At 38.8% G+C, this 17,948-nt stretch overlaps 1 protein-coding gene across 5 annotated transcripts in view; it reads left to right on the forward strand.

Moving 5' to 3' along the window:
* CAP2 (cyclase associated actin cytoskeleton regulatory protein 2) overlaps positions 1 to 17,948 on the forward strand; it is a 69,291-nt gene that overhangs the window by 22,454 nt on the left and 28,889 nt on the right. For all 5 annotated transcript variants that reach the window (XM_086740189.1, XM_086740191.1, XM_086740188.1 and 2 more), the window contains one exon: positions 8,065 to 8,142. In XM_086740189.1, coding sequence (XP_086596315.1) covers positions 8,065 to 8,142 — 78 coding nt within the window. The remainder of the gene's footprint in view (positions 1 to 8,064; positions 8,143 to 17,948) is intronic.

The raw sequence follows: 17,948 nt of genomic DNA on the forward strand, positions 1-17,948 counted from the left end.
ATAGATTAAACCATGTCACTGTCACTGCTAACTTCTGTTAGTCTGCTGACATCCATAAATAGAACGTATACAATACACAACAGCATCTTTTCCTTCTGCTGATGTGGAATCCTTTAAATGTAGATCCATGACTGCATGCTGTGCAATGAGGTGGCTTTGAAATCTCCAGTGGGTGACTGACCCCTTGCAGAAGTTAGCAGTCTGTAGTGTAAATAGCAAACTTGAATTCTTGAACATCTTCAGAGCTGTTCAGGAAAGGAAGGTATTGAAAAGTGAGAAACACTTAGTCTGTAAATAGACCATAACTTCAGTAATTTGTGAACTATTTATTTTTGCACACAAATCTCAGTATTTTTCTATGCTGAGTCTTCTGGAATCCCTAACTGTCCGTACATCTGGTTTTGGCATGTCCATGTAAAAGTTGAAATGAGCAGAGGTCAAGGGAGTTGCGGATTTTTGGCTGTTGTAAGAGATTAATGAAGAACTTGTGAATCTGGAAGACACAAAAGCAGCCTGAGCTTTAGGAGAGCACCAGTTAGTCGAGAACTTTGGTCTGGACTTGCTCTTCTTCTCTAGTGGGTGGAGGTTATTAGAGATGTTTTTGGAGAATATGATCTCGTACTGCTTCACTTGGTAGTAATCAGTAGCCAAAATGGTCCTGCAGCCAAATATTTATATCTGTTTGAAACAGCCACAGACAAACAAAATAACTGACTGCTTCTGCTACCAAGATTAATAATTAATTATTTAACAAAACTGACATTTAAATAGTATTCATTAGGTTTTGAAATTAACAATCCCTTGTGATCAATCAGAACATTTCATGTCAAAACTGGAAGAGCTTAGAGGAAATTCTGAAACACTGGGGCAAATTTTTTGGTGCAAAGGATGCAGAACCTGTATATTCTTTATCCAAGGCAATAATTTTGTAATTAATATAAAAGCAACTGTTGTGGCTTTAAATATCCCCTTACTTCAGTACATCTGTACAGTTCGTGTTTCATATTGAGAAATAAAATGGCAGATAGATGAACAACGATTTACAAACAATTCTATCCCTCTGTCCTATGTCATTAGCACTGAAAGATCTTTAAGACCAATATGGTTTGAACTCCACCAGAGGTAAGAGCTGTAAGAGCTCTGAGTGGTTTAAGTCACAGTCAAACTTTCTAAAAGGTAAAGTTAATGAACCTAGATACAGATGCTACTCTGAAACAACAAATAAGTAATATTGGCTAGCAGTGTGCACAGTTACATGATACAGTGTTTAATGCACTGGCAGATATAAACAGCTAGAGAGATCAGCCCTGATTTAACCTCAGATTGGTACTGGACAGGCAGTAGTAATGCAGAGAAATTTTAGCAAAAATTCCCTAATATAGACATAGCCATGGAGGCTGAAAAACACTAAAAAAAGCTGCTAGTAGAGGACAGCTGATTGGCGGTAGTCAAATGTATCTGTCTGAAAATAGAAAAGAAAATATCTGGAGTGGTGTCTGGCTCCATCAAAATCAATGGCAAATCTCCCATTGACTTCAATTTTTACTAGAATTTCAACCCTGTTTTCTGCATGGACCAGTAAGAGAAAAGTGACAGGGTGGTTTTTTTTTCTTCCCTTTTCCTTTTCCAGTATAAAGTGCTCTGTTTGGAAAACTGCCACTGACTCTTCAGCATTTGGCCCAGTTTTTAAAAAATCTCTCTCAGCCAATTAGCTGTACAAAATAAATACTGTCTCTTCAGCTGGCCTGGATAGTTTCTATGGCAGCCCCATACTTAATCTAAACTTAATTCTTTTTCCATTTCTTGCTTCTCCCTTCAAGCCACCAGCCACTTCACCAGTTCGAAGAGGCTCTTGAAAGCAGAATGTAAAAGACAAACTGTTTCTCTTCCTCTGGCAGTACTGTCCCTTTTAGAGGAAGAGTGGGGTCTTTGCTCATTACAGTGAAGCTCCATCTCTCCTTGTCATTTGCTGTCAGTCATTGTGTCTTCTGCTAAAGCCAAAGGACCCAAAATTATTTCTGCAGAAACTACGATTAGAACTCTGGAGCACTACATCCCAATTCTTTTCCTATTTTGTTTCAGAATAAAGTCATTAGGTATATTTTAGAAATCCAAAATGTACATAGATCTGTATTTTGATTTGCAAATTATTGCTGTTAATGTTTGCATGTATATATATGCAGATGTGTATTATTCACTAACAACAGAAGCCCAGTGGATTCTGATATTTACATTATGCTTTTCAGTGCTATGACTCTGAGGAAATACATTATTAAATATAATAATGTTTGACAAATTTAATATTATCAGGTCAATAGGGTAATTTTCTGGACTAAATTTCATTAAGAAATCCTTTGTTTCTCTTATTTCTATTTAGTTTTGGGTTTTTTTTCAAAGACAGAATTTACTTGTAACTTGAGATCTGAATGTATGTATCTGTTTCTTCTTGTAGTTTGCCAAACTGTTGTCATGTAAATAGTATTTATATTTATTAGTGCTTGGATACCAGAGTGATGGACAACTTAGATCGAATAAAACATTTAAAATGAGAAAGAGATAGCTCCTAAAATCACATCTTCCCTGGAGAACTGAACTTTGCTAAAGCAAACTGGTAGTTTAAGCTTCAGGTTCAGTGAATCTATGTCTATGCAGTCTGAAGCAGTGCAAGCTTGGGTGGAATCCACACTCACTCTACTTCAAACATGTAAGAAGCATTGTCACTGTTAGACATCTCTCACAGAGCCTCTGGGAACTTTTCAAGCAGTGTCTTCTGGGATATATAAAAAGTTGGCATTGTATTTTGACAGAGAAAGTTAAACCAGTTGCTATTAAAAATACGATTTCTAAGTACGTATGATTCTTCTATTAACTTCTGCAGGCTTCACTGTAAAGAGGCCTGTCTATGCTGTTACTGCGATGGCGACAGAGAGGGCACTCACGGTAGTCAGCCACAGATTTCAACAGGCATGGAATTGGGCTGACATTGCATATATGTCACACTTTGGCGCTTACAACCATGTCAGTCCTCTAAGTTGGCTATCAAACACATCTGAGGTAAAGAATTAAGACACCTTATTCCGCACTTTACTGATGGGTGAACTGAGGTCGTGACTGGAACGCAACGCAGTCCTGGCATTCAGGTGCACAGTCACAACTGTCTCCTCCAGCCTCTAGAACAAACTGCTAAAAGCAAAGTAGCTGATGCTTTGAGGAACTTGCTTCCTTCAAAATATTCACCTCAGCTGAGAGATCCATCCGATGATTGCTGTGTCCATGCATAATCCCAAGAATGACAAAAAGATTACCCAAAGTTTTTAGATGTCAATTATCTGTTGCTCCAAAATATGCCCACTTCTATCTGCAGATAGGTGTGTGCAACTTTGTGTTCTGGTCTACTCTGATAAATTTACTCATGGTTCCCTAACATTTTTGTCACTCAGGCTTCATTACTATCATTCATTAATAATCGAAAGAGTTTCAGCTGATTTGTTCTTGTGGCAATCTTTTGGCTGAGCTACACAAGTTGTTCAGAAAAATCCCTCTGGTCCATTTTCACTCATTAGTCTTCACTGGATATAGAGGTCTAATGAAAGAGTCATCTCCCTCTTAAAAATAGTGCTGTCTGCTTAGTTACACAGCCTGTCTGATAAATAGAAGGAGGTAGCAGTGAAGCGTCACATTTCAAAGACTACAGGAAAGAATTGGAATGGTGATAGACTGAGCTGATGCATTCTTAATGAGAAGAAGTTCTTCTGTTATTTTGATGGGATGCATGGAAAGAAGTACTGCATGCAGAAGTCTTACAAAATTCTGCTTGTAAAATGCAAAAACTGTGTTAGCGTGACCCTTTGAAGGTGAGAGATGTGAGTGCTCTCATCCCTACACAACTAAAAGCTTTTCGTGTTGGATAAATCTTGGGCATGCATCACAAGCCTTGGAATCAATATCTAGTCCACTGACCACTGAATGTTTCCAACATCCTATAATAAATTTAGGATAATAAGAAAATGCAAAAAGCCTCACTTGTAATGCACCAGAGGTATCTCAAACAGTGTTACCAATGGCTTGGGTGCCCTCAACAGCAGATTTCTTAGACAGCTCCCAGACATTTTGAGAAAGTGGCCTTAGCCACACTCTGCAGTGGAGGAGAAGTAATAAACATCAGAGAGTAATACACGTCTGGAGGAGAAGTGCATCTTGATTCCACATCCAGCAATAGTTTTAACATTGGTCAGACGAGCAAGGGACATGTATGAGGCATACTCAAGGAATGTCAGTCTTTTAGGAACATCAGTGTACATCATCCAACACTCTGTCTCCTGCTGTGACCAAATTCCAGTGCTTTAGCAAAAAGAGGTGAAAAATCAGACAAGAAAATAGTTGTTACTTTGTACTCTGAGTGGAGAAGTCCTGAGCCTCCACAAGTGACTAGTGGGAACCCAAAAGCATGGATTTAATGCAGTGTAAGCAAAGTGTAGGACACATTTTTCAGACCTCATTGATGCTACCAGCTCAGTATATATTCAAGAACTCATAAAACAGTCTTAAATGTCTATATCTAAGAGCACTTTGCTCATGTTTTATGATCTATTTGATCAACATTTAAAGTTCTGTCTTGGAATAATGCTGGTTCTTTGGAGGAATTTGGAAGATCCCTTCTGAATTTCACTTTTTGGATAGCTGGAAATCTTCTTCTGAATTTGAGACTCCGATTACTCGTGACCCAGTTTACAAACCTATGATCCTGTGCTGACACTGCCATTTTCTTCCTTCTCTGATATTTACATTTTTGTATGAGAAAGGATCATCATATTCCTCAGCCACTGTGTTGCTAAGCAAAACAAGTGAAACTGTTAAAATTTATCTTTGTATGACAGATACTCATTGCTCTAAACATCCAAATAGGTTTTCTCTGCATTAATTTTGATTTAAGCTCATCTTTATTTAACACAGATGACTAGTGCTTTACACAGAATTCCAGAGGAGGTCCTCTCCAATGGTACTAACACTTCTATAGCACTACTAAAAATATTTTGCCACATCCATTGTACAGTTGCATACACTCTTTTTGCAAAGCCACCTTCCTGGCTTTTATACTTGCATTTTCCAGTCTTCAGCACTTCAAATTAATCGGTTTGCACCTAAAATTATGTGTTGTTTCAAAGGGGCAGGGAGGAGGACTGTTAAATTTTATCTTATTCATATTATCTGTGCCAACAAAGTTGTCTTACTCTTCTCAAGTGATGACTGAGTCCTGTTCAACAACATTAAAACATCCTAGCTTTGTGTTGCCCACGAATTTTATGAGTGCACCCCTAATTCTTGCTCTTAAGACGCTAATGGTTCCTAAAACTAATCCCTGAGAAACACAACGAGGAACTTTCCTCCTCTCAAGTAACACCACCTGTATTATACCCTATGGTTGTCTCCATTTATCCAGCTTCTTATCCAGCTTAAGAGGTTTTAGACTAATTTGCATAATTTCCATTTAATGTATGAGTTTCCTATGAGGACCACAATAAGGATTTTATATAATATCTAAATATGCTAGATCTGACACATTGTCCTTCTCTAGGAAACTGAAAACTCTAAGCAATACCCAAAAGTAATGATTTTAACCACAGATAGTCCCATTGTAATTTCTCCCAATTTTAATTTTCATATGTTTTTAATCACTCATTTTCAAATCTGTTATAAATGTGCATGGTGCTGAAGTCAAACTAACAGCCATGAAATCACTTGACATACTTTTCCCCCCTCTTCTTGGGCATATTTACAGAATCTGTCATGGCATACTTCTGTCATCTGGTGCTATCTCCAAAATATATATATTTAAAATCTTTTCTACTTGTGCTTCCATCTGCCAGTGTCTTCAGTACTCTAGAATGAAGACAATATGGACCCAATGATTTTGTCACACTAAGCTACATATATTTGACTTCCCTTTCAAATGATGTCATTCCCGTTGATTTATCATCATTCTCCTTAGCTATCCTTTCAATATCTTCATGTACCTCAGCTTCCTTGAAACTGGAGAAAAGCATTTATTCAACAACAGGTAAGCTATACATCAAGAATAATGTAGGCATGCCCAACTTACCCTTCGGGTCACTGCCATGGCCTCACTTAATAGCTTTATTTCTTCATTGTTCCAGTAGCTAAAAAAAAGGCTTTGTTTTACTTTTCTGTGCAAGGTGCAGTTCAAAAAGGCCTTTATCCATCATTCCTTTGCTTCTATATTTTATAATGCCTGAAAAAAGTTCTCCGTGATAATCAAGGCCTCTTACCACTCTTTGGGGCTTTTATATCTATTCTTAGTATCTTGCTTTAGTGATGTATTCATTCAGAGACTCCAGACTCTAGACTCTAGACCCTTTCCTACAATTTCTCCCTCCTGCCCAGCATGCATAGATTATTTCCATTCTTAATGTAAATCCATCCTTTCCTGCGTCCAAATTGTTAAGTTCCTCGGGCCAGTCATCTTCATTCACTGATTTTTCTAAAAGTTTGACATTTTAAAACACCAAGCCTTAGCTATAAATGTGGTTTTGTCCATCTTTCAATTTAAGAAGAACTGAATCCATTCATAATCACTTTCTCCTTGAACATTAGTTTTTGGTCAGCTGTTCTGCAAGATCCTCCTCACACACAAAAAACCCTAAGTTTAAAATAGTACACATGTTGTTGCGTTATGAATTTCTGTACCAAAAAGCCATTCTTCTGAAATGTCTAAAAATATCTAAACCTTGCTATTATTGATGGTATTTATGTCTGTGTCTGGAAAATTTAAGTCTCCTATGCTCATACAATTTCCCTTATTATTTATTTCTTTATCTATTTATAGAGATGATTACCCTCTTCCAAATCTCAGTCTGTCAGACCATAACATCCCCTTCTCCCCAAATACTTTCCAAGTTGGGCCTCTCTTACCATCTTCCTTGCAGTGATTTTCATCCTAACAGATTATGTTTTATTCATGCTATCACATTTTAAGATGGATAAACACAGTTTGCCTGTTTTACTTTGCTACAGCTTCAAATTTCCTGACTTTTATATGTTTTAAATTGCATCCACATAGGCCTGTATATAAAATTTCCTTGTTTTCTTTTTAGATTGAAGAAACCCCAAGGAAAAACAGCATGAGCTTCCCCACCCTTTCACAAAGTGATTATAAATGTACCTATTCATATTAGATTGACTTAACAGCGTTGGTTTGGTTTGGTTTTTATTTAGCAATACATACTAGTCATGAATAGTTCTTTTCTGTACCAATAATGCTTTCTCCTAGCCACTACTCATCCACTTGGATGAGGTATAGGTGATACTGAAATAGTGACTAGACTCTAATCAATGTACATCATTCATAATTTGCAGAAAATGTGTAGTGTTCAAAAAAAGACTAGAAATTTGAACAGTAGGGAACACTGGGAAGTGTAGAGATTTACCTCCCATTCACACTGTTTGCATGTAGTCTTGCTGTCAGACGCAGCTCTAACCCAAATTCTAAAGTTCTGTGGGGGGAAATTGCCCAAAAATCTTCAGCCACCGTCTCTCATAGCCATTAATCTTAGAGTCTGCTCGTAAAGGACAGGCGAGGAATGAATTATGGCATAGTCCCTCAGCAAATATGCCAAGCTCAACTCTTCTTAAACATCACTACAGCCTAAGTTACAGTTCAACAGAAAGTTTCCAGGTTGCCATTCTCAGCAATAATAAGTTGTTATCATGCACTCGAATATAAACATCACTATTAAAATTCCTAGACGCACTCTGAAGTGTTAAAATTAAGTCTTCCTATGACTAATCTTATAAATGATAACCAAAAGACTGCATGTAAACTCATTTTATTTCCTATCTGAAGAAGATAGGGAACTTAACCTTAGACTTCAAAAAAATTTATAGCTGAGCCAGTACTGCAATACATTTATTCCAGTCAGTGTTGCTGTGATTTAGATGAGAAGCAGCAAGAAAGATTTGAGCTGCCACACTTGACTTTGAGCTGCCAAGAAGAGGTATTGGAGGTTACAGGCTAAGGTTTAATTTATTTTCCTCCTTTTGTTACAGGCAGAGATGGTACGTGCTGCTTTCCAAGCGCAGAGATCTTTCCTGGTGTTAGCATCCCAATGTCAAGAGCCTCAAGAGGTAAGAAAAGTGACCCAGCATTTCAAGAGGCAGTGTGTTAGGCTGTCAGAGGCTGTGTTCCCATATGTTTAATATTAATCCCTGCATCTGCTTTTATTTGTTACTTTATTTATACAGTGCACTTGGAGGCTTGCTTTCAGTATTATTAGCATGGCACTGTAATAATCAGAAAGCCATGGTTCAGAGTTAAGAACCTTTTCTGTACCAATACGTATAAGATCATTGAAGCAACCAAAGGAGATTTCCACTTTAAAGCTGTAAGTGGGATCAATGTTTATCTAGAAAGCTGGAAATGCCATGGAACAGAACGGCTTTTTTCTAGCCCCGCAGGGATGCTCTATGACAGACTTTGAAGTCAAGGGATAAGCTATTGAGAGAAAAATCAATACCAGTCCCTAGACTCAATATTCTCCAAGCTGAGGTCCAGATTAGGCCAATTCTGGAAGGAAGGCAAAGCATTATATCAATAAAATGAAAAAAAAAAAAAGAATTTCTGTCAAGTTGATTGATGTAGTTATCTTAGTGGCAACTATTTAAGTCCTCCCCTCACAACTAGGAAGCTCAGGGAAGCTGTGGAGTTGTTATGAAATCTCATCCATAGTTTCTGGAGGGCACAAGGTTTTGGCCAGCAGCACTGTATCATTCCTGGGAATAGCAATCATGCAGCCCTTCTGTAGGACCACCCTTGAACCTTCCTTCTTGAAGTATGCAGAGAAAGAAGACTTCGCTTGCACAGGCTCTCCACGGCCTTCAGTTCTATCTTTTTCCACTAGCTCCCTGCTCCACAAAGAATTCTCTGATACTGGTGTAAATTATTCAAATTTTGCTGTCACTATTGTTCTTAGAGACATAAGTGAAAAGCTTTCTAATCAGTATGTTTTAATGGCAAGGGTACTTAAGGAAAAAAAATATATAGATATTCCAGGCGAGACTTTAGATGTATAGAGTTCCAAGCAAGAAGGGATCAGTTGTTTTTCCAGCTGTCCCTGATCTCAGAGAGTAAAAGTGGGTCATGATTCACAGAGAACCGGCAAAATTCCCATTGGTACAGGCCTCAAGCAGTCATTTATATTGGCTGTGAATACAATTGCACCCAGTGGCCCACAAAACTCTTCGTGCTCATAGGTAAAATATTCCCCAACGAACAGTTTCCGATGGCCCATAATGTAATCCACTGTTCTGAAGCGTTGGTATTGTCCCAGGTCTGGTAAGAGTAAAAGCTGTGGCTCGCTGTTTGGCCTCCTGTGCTGATGTGCTGTCAGTGTGATTTCCTCTGCTTTTCAAGTGAGAGTGGCAATGGCTTCTCCTCACTTTTACACTTAAAACTTTCTGACCTCAAGTCAAGGCTTTGAGATTTTATGAACTGTGAAGTTAGAAATTTTCATTTTAAAATGGCAATAAAACAAGTAAAAAAAAAAAAGAACAGATGTAAAAAGAGATTCTCCAGCAATCCAGAATGACTGATACAGCAGCATTAAGAAAAACAACAAAAAAATTAAAATCTTGCTATAGACATCACCAGAGCTGTCCATGTGTATCCATATGTCTTAGTTGCATGTTAGCAAGCTTGCGTAGGTTTCTGCAGCTTGTTGACGGCAAGAAAGTGTACTTTTACCATTTAACTATCTTTTAGCACCAAGGAAATGCCACATGGTATGTGTGTACACATCACTCTGAAGTTAAAATACCAGGAATATTGTAGACTGAAGTTCCTTTCTCAGTGAAAACAAACCCTGTCCAGTTATTTCAGTTTTTTTAACATAAAGACTGCTAGGTACACATTTTTATAGGCTTCCAAAGACATGTTGTTGCTCATTCTTTTTCTCTTTTTTTTCGCATATTTTTTGCAACGATACATTCAACTATACTGTGGAGAGATATGAAGATAACTGAAGGCTGCTTGTTCTGTGCCACTTGAACAGTATTTTCCACTGCAGAGAATGACAGTTCCAGGCACTAGGCTTTTTATATCTCTATCTCAATGGGGAAAAAAATCCTATTGTAAAGCCACACTGGTTAACCATTTTGAAAAAGCTGGTTATCACCAGCTAACCCAGGAGAAGAAAAGAAGCAGCGGCCCTCCCCGCCACCCCCCAGACCTTATTGATGTGATGTCATCTGGGCTCTGGTTGTATTTATAGCCTAGAGCCACAGAGTCAGTGTGGAATCCAAACAGGAAAGCTAATCATTAGTGTATCAGAATGCACAGAGTAGAGAAAAGCAAATGAAGATGACAGCATATCTATAAATGCGAGAGAAAAGAGAGTAATTCTGTCATTCAGCTGTCTAGACTGTTTGCTTTATAATGTAAAGCTGTGAATGAGCCAGCGAGCTGCGATTATGGCATAGTAGCTTTGTAGACATTCAGAGACAGCGGTGTGGAGACTGAGGGGATTTACTGAGTTCCTGTCATGTTGGGATGTCATACATGGTGCCTTTAAAAAAAAAAAAGAGGGAGGGGAAAATACCGTGGAAAAATAAATTAGGTCAGCTCTTGCAGCTTAGAAACTAATTAATAAGGAATTCAAACAAAGAGAAAGCTCCTATATATAAAATAATCCTTAGATTTTTTTGGTGCTCAGCAAAGAGAGAAATGTATATCATACAAAAAGCAATATTTTTTCTCCTCTATGAAAATGTCAAAGCCCTAGGATTCATTTAGCTCTTTAACTCCTGCTATGAGTCACTAGCAAACATTTTCAAACAGTTAAGCTTGCTGAAGCTGCTTTTTCAGAGTTTTGCTTCTGGTTAATAGTGTTGATATTTTTTCATTTGGAATCTGTTCCAGTGCACAGCCCTTATTATCTGTATACGTGAAAATAGTAGGAGCTGAGAAGGTAGTTCCAGCTGGCATACCAATCTAGCATCAACTGCAATAAATTACTTCACAGAGAGCATGTTCTGTTACTTTTTATGGTCATGTTCTATATTTGCATGTGCAGTGGAAGAGGTCATATGACAAAAGCACCGGTTGATAGTCCTGTTTGTGTCTGTCCCAGCTAATGGCTGCTGGATACAGGCTCATTCAGCAAGATGGGATTCTTCAGTTCATCCACTTGCTAGAAATTGTTTTCTGGCGCCAAACTTCAAATGTTAAAGAAAAAAAAAAAAAAAGCTCTGTTATAAACTGTTTACTATATAAAGAGAAGATGGAGAAGGGAAAATATATCACTATAGTCTCTGAGAAGTTGTATAAAAAGGTATTTTGAGAACATATGCTTACATGTTGCTTGGGCAATTCAAATAACATAAACCTTCAGAAAACGTTATGAAATACTTTGGATCTGAATTTTCTATTCCCCATAGTCCAAGCCAAATACAATTCTGACTGAAACATTATTATTTTATTGTATAATAATTTTAAAAGTTATTAGTGTTCCTCAGCAACTTTATCTGCTTAACAATTTTGTAAAAATTTATGATCATGCATACTAACGTACAGGACCACTGCTCAAAGTCACTGCACTGAATTCTTTGTGAATGGTAACTTATATACTGTCTTCTCTTCATGAGTTGTTTCATCTCACTTTAAGAGTACAAACAATTTTATGAGTTTCTTTGAGGGCATGAATAATCCATTGTTGCCATAGTGGGAACTAGTTAATGAGAGAAGTTTTCCTGTGAATCAATATAACCATTTGCAGGATGAACACAGTCATGGTAAGAAGTACTACAAACAGATTTAAATGACAGATGCAGTTCAGACTATAAATGATTACGTAATTTCTCATTAAAAAAGTGCTGAGTTCATATGACAGCCAGAGCTCATTGATTTAATTCCAAACAATGTGCAGACAAACATTCAGATTAAATACCTAGCTTAAATATCCAGATTCTATACACAAGTGGGAGGAAGGAGGTGGAAGAAAGTGAGAGGTAAAGGAGGGCTTTCCCTTTTTCCTAGAAAAGGAAAAAAAAACCTGAAACCCAAGCAACTGTATTTGAAGTTAGACTCAGAGCCATGAGAACAATTCCTGAGGTTTTTTTATAGTCAAGCAAAAAATCTATTGTAGGAACAGAACAGTTTAGTCAATTTCTTTGAATAAAGCACTCATTCTCAGAATTTTTATGTAGAAATCTAACATGGAGATTTACAGTTCTCTACTCTCTGTCAGTGTAGGATTGCTCTTTTTTTTGTCTTCTATTTTTAAAGCACTTCAATAACAGGACTCCTGGGACTTCTTATTCCGCATCCTAGCAGGATTTGTTTTCTAATTACCTTGACTTGCTTATGTGATTCCATTTTCGACTTATTTTCCTCATTCTTACTGGGATCACCCTTACTGTTTTCCAGAAATACGAAAAGCAGGATGCTCCTCACCTCATTAATTTATTACTTACACAAAAGAGTTTGAGCCAAGTTTTGCTGCCATTCTACTGAGTTGGTTGACTGCTGCAAATCTGCACCTCTGTATCTAGAAATAGCTTAAGGAAGAATTCAGTTCAGTCCTTTCAAGGTCATGAGGTCCCAAACTTACAGAAGGTGCCAAGAGTGACATGGACAGAGCCTGAGAGTCCTGATCTCCAAAGGGAACCCCTTCCCCCATCCTGTTGTCTGAAATCTTGCCAAACTGTTGACATATTTCTGTAATCAGCAAGCCTACAACTGAACACAGAGTGTTCACAGCCGCAGTGATGGACCGACTGACAGTTTTCAGTCGCTAGCCTGCTGCCTCACAGTGTTTACAGGCTCATTTTTTGATATTGTTGCAAAGTCTTACTCAGCTTCAGGTCCACTTTAATCCTTGATTATTGCTTCATTGTAAATGTATTGCCAGTCTCCAGATAGCCCCCCGGCACCTGTTATCTCGTAATTTTGTCTCAAAGGTGCTCCACTGCATTTAACCAGCCTCAAGCTCATTATATTTTCTGGTCATAGAATCATAGAATCACAGAATCATGTAGGTTGGAAAAGACCTTTAAGATCATTGAGTCCAGCCATTAACCTAACACTGACAAGTCTACCACTAAACCATGCCCCTAAGCACCACATCTACACGTCTGTTAAATACCTCCCGGGATGGTGACGCAACCACTTCCCAGGGCAGACTGTTCCAATGCTTGATAACCTTTTGGTGAAGAAAATTTTCCTAATATCCAATCTAAACCTCCCCTGCCACAACTTGAGGCTATTTCCTCTTTTCCTATCGCTTGTTACTTGGAAGAAGAGACAGACACTCACCTTGCTACAACCTCCTTTCAGGTAGCTGTAGAGAGCGATAAGGTCTCCCCTGAGCCTCCTCTTCTCCAGACTAAACAACCCCAGTTCCCTCAGCCACTCCTCATAAGACTTGTGCTCTAGAACCTTCACCATCTTCGTTGCTCTTCTTTGGATGCTTTCCAGCACCTCAGTGTCTTTCTTGTAGTTAACTTCTGTAGGTATCCTTGTACCATTTCTCTTTCTTCACTTGTGTTTGCCAAAACTCCCAGGTCAATAGCCCCTGCAATGAAAAGATGGATGCGTTTGAGATTCAGTTCTGCCCCAGGGGCAGTGCACTCAGCCATAAGAAGGCCTAGAGACACCTAGGGATCCAGGGAACACAGAAGGGGCATGATCAGTGCTACATCTCCCAGCCTGTACAGAAGAGAAATAGCCAGAGATGCACATTATCGCACACTGTAGACTGTCTCACATCAACACCACCAGGCACAGACTCTCCAGCAGTTCACGTTCTGTGCAAGAACCAGGCTCCCGTAAGAAAAGGCTCCTTGCACGTGTTTACTCCAGTACGTCAATACATGGTCCAAGAACAGCATCACCCCATAAGGAAGACATTATTGAAGATGATAGATACTCTGTGTCTTGCCTAGCTCCTCATCTGACATATCTGCTAAGCAATTCTGGGGGTCCTACAGACTCTTATTGGAATTCTGCTGTGTCCTAAAATAATGTCCTAAAATCACCAGGCTAGTTTTCAATCCCTTGAGCAATGTTCGTATTCGAACTGCACCATGCAAGATCCCACTGAGCTATGCTGGCAGGACGCTCCCTTTCCGATTAAGTATCATATTCTGTATTTCTGCTAAACGCAAATCCAAACCAGTACACTCCTTTCTCTGTGCTATTCAATTGTTCCCCAGGATTTCTGGACTGTGCGTCATCTTCAAAAATGAAAGCAGTGGGGATACAACTGACTGAAAAGCAAGTCTTTTCAGTTCACAGGTTATTTCAATTTTCTGTAATTTTACTTTGATCTAAATCAGATCAGATTCTTGAATTCTGATGTTATGCATACTCCAGGACTGCTTATTGAACCTGGAAGTCTTACAGTTTGTCTCTGGGGAGATCTCGGGTGAAATACATGAATGTCCAAGGCTGGAAGCCTGCACCATCTAACATCCCTGTCTGGGCACGTAGCCCATGGGAAACCTAATTTGCCTTAGCAAAGACTCATCAGACCTCAGATGTTGTGAACAAAACAACTGTGGCGCAATAGAGCACCGTTTTCTGACAGAAGCTTTGCCTCCTGGAATGTCCTAGGCCGCACTGACATGGATTATGATCAGAGCAGCAGGGACTGAGGGGTAGTAAATCAAAAGGTTGAAAACAGTTCATTAGTGTAATTGTTCTTGTTGATTAGGTGTGGGATGTTCCCTGTGTGATTACAGCAGGAGGACCCTTCCTTGTTGAATATACTGCCCATGAAGAGCTGTAGTGTGCAGGAAAACAATACATGGAGCGTTCAAGTCCAAACCAGAGTCCTGGCCAAACGCGTTTGGTGTGATTCTCTACTGCTGTTAGCTGGTGCATGCAGTTTGTATCAGGCCCTAGATTTCTCCACTGGTTAGAAGCTATTTGTCATTCATGTTCCTCTCCATTTGCCCTCCCTCAGAGTTTACATTGCAAAATAAACCCACAAATGACTAAACTAGTAATTTGTGATGTGGGGTTATGGTTTAGTCTTCCCCGGTTTTTTTTCCCACAAAGCATACAATTGCTACAGCGAATATTGGCTGTTAGATTGAGAATTTATGTGCTATCTAAGAGGAATAAAAGCCAAATACCAATTAAGTCACTTTGGAAGCACACAAATGTGTCTAAGCTTCTGTGCTGATGAAGCTGACTAGACATTTCTGCAGATTTGTCGCTCTGAGTCATAGTCCTGCTGTTGCACAGCAGTGAGTTGAAGTGGCAAAAGCTGTACTATTGACAAACAAATCAGACACTTGTTACATCACTATGTGGAAGATTCACAGCCTAAGAAAATGAGACCAGAATAAGTTAATATCTCTCTGCAGTTAGTTAGGAGGAGACTTTTGAACCCTGAAAATATCAGAGTACGAGAGGACTTGAATGTAGTGATTACACAGAAAGATCTCACTGGTGGTCCCCACTGCCAGTCATAAAATGCTTGCAGAGAAGCACTGGATTAAGGTGCAGTACATTATACTGCAATTTTAAGAGCAAAACTGTGGTACCAAATGTGAAACACTTTCCGCAAGGAGAGATGGAGATAGGCAGTGCTAAAAAACCAGTTTGACAGCCACCAACAAAAGCTGGTAGTACTTCACTATGGAAGTAATAAGGAAAAGGGAAAAAAAAAGTAGGCATTTGAGGAATCCAGGTGCAGCATTAGGAGGCGCAAAGTTGCCAACTAGCTTAGATTCACCTCCGGAGGAAAAAAAATAAATTTCTATATACTTAAAGAGGTTATTCCTCAGCCTAATCTGAACACCGATTCCATTCAGACCATTGATGCACAACTACAACAAAAAAGACAGGCCTTTCTTAAACCCCATACATACGAAAAAAAAGACTAACTTACATTTTAAAGACTTCTTTACAGGTTGCCTTTTACAAAATACAAAATATGGGAAAGTACAGTTAATCTAAAACTAATTTAGTTCTAAAATCATAGCCGCCCATAGCAGAAATGCACCTCACTGATGATCACTGAAGCTACCAGTATCTCAGTCCTACAGACAGAGGATGGGATTCTGCTGATCAGCTTTAACTGTCAGGGTAGGCATGTTGTGTAAGGTGTCTTTCCAGGCTCTCTTCACAGTAAATGGCAGCACCTCTAGAGTGCAGTGTTCACATCTGTTAATGTCTTCAAATATATAGTCTTCTAACAGCTATTAATAGGTGGAAGAAATTCCTCAGGGACATCTCTTTCTTAATTTACAGTAGAGGCAATCAAGTCTCACCTTTTAAATTGTTAGCACTGAGTGTGGCGGATGCTATCCATGACATTTTTCGTCCCTGAAAGGATGAAGTGTAAGATGGGAGAGTACGAGGCTGTTTGCAGAGATAATGGCTGTGTCTACACATTAGTGTTTTAGTTCACAGTGGGACTATGTTTTTCCTTCAAATCAGCCCCATTTACTACGCTGTGATTCACACTGTAGAGCAGTCCCAGGGTATACAAAATGGATATCTTTCTGATGAAGTTAAATGGAAGATACACTCCTAGGCAGTACCTAAACCATGATTTACAGCTAGTCCAAAACAGCCTCCCCCCCAAACATGTACAGTGTGAATGTCAGGTCCTCAGCACCAACTGTTTTGCTCTACAGAACCAATCCTATTAGGCTGCACTACTTGCCAACACACACAAAGACAGCTGATTCAAATCAACTCTGTGGTTCAAACTTGCCAGTGAAAAATACAATGTAAGTACGAGGGAGATTTTGAACTGACAGAAGAAAATAACAGAACTGTAGTCCATGGAATAAAGGTTGTAGTCATGCTGCTCTGGTTGCAGCTGAGTAAAATGAAGGGGCTGCTGATCCCAAATGCTCTCAGCTTTCTTTTACTGCTCCTACGCCAAAGGTTGCCACCCTCTCAGTTAGCAAAACTTGAAAGAGTATTTGTTCCCTTGCCATGTTTTTTTCATAATAGGTCAGGTTGATTTAAACACCATAATAGTGAGGTCTGAATTGTGTTGCCACCCATCAACATAAAAATTCTTCAGTAAACAATCTCACCCCTCAAAACCATGTAAGATTAGCTTAAAAATACATAAGATCTTTAAAAACTGTATTTTTATGTACCTGCTGGGTTTTGCGCCTTTGTGATTCATGCTGGCAGGTTTCTGGACAGCAATTTTCCTGAGAAAATACCCAGTTTCTCACATGAACGCTGAGGTTTTCAAGTAAACAGTGGCTCAAGCAGTTTAGTGTGACTTCACAGGCAAATCACAAAAATCACAAAACCCAAAAGTTTGGCCATTCTCCTGAATTAAATCCATGTGCCCTACTCCTGTTAAACCTGTCATATGGGGAACTTCTCATGTGAGTATTACAAACATGTGACGGAGAAGAATGTCTGTTTGGCGTGGTCTATTGGAATACCAGTGTGCCAGGCCATTTTATGGAACTGGGCTGAGCCTGTTAAATCTCTGAAGCCAAAACCTAAGGCAGTTCTTGTTGGATGCGGTAACTTTTTTGAGTGTTTGGCTAATCATTGCAGTAGTCTTACTACTCTTGATTTTCTAATAAGAATTATAAGACTTGGAACAAAGCTGCCTGCTTGTTTAGGTGTTAATATTTTTTTTAAAAATCTGGTTTTGATAATTATTTTAAAAGGACAAAGGCATACTGGGAATCGCTTTTGCTATTTCTACGTTGTGCCACTGTTGCATTTTTAAACAGTTCAGCAAAACTGATACTACAATAGGAACGGTGTTTATACAAAGACTCTTAAATTTCTGTCAAACAACTGTGCTGTGTCTTAAATGACAAGAAATTTTATCTAGCACATGCCAAAGACATGCTGAAGATTTTTCCAACAGCTCTGAATCATCTCCTTGAATTCATTTTTTCTTAGCGATACAGTATAGACAATCATTTTATTAACAACCAGC

Source organism: Chlamydotis macqueenii, chromosome 2 (assembly GCF_036417535.1).
Source record: "Chlamydotis macqueenii isolate bChlMac1 chromosome 2, bChlMac1.mat, whole genome shotgun sequence".
Taxonomy (NCBI): domain Eukaryota; kingdom Metazoa; phylum Chordata; class Aves; order Otidiformes; family Otididae; genus Chlamydotis; species Chlamydotis macqueenii.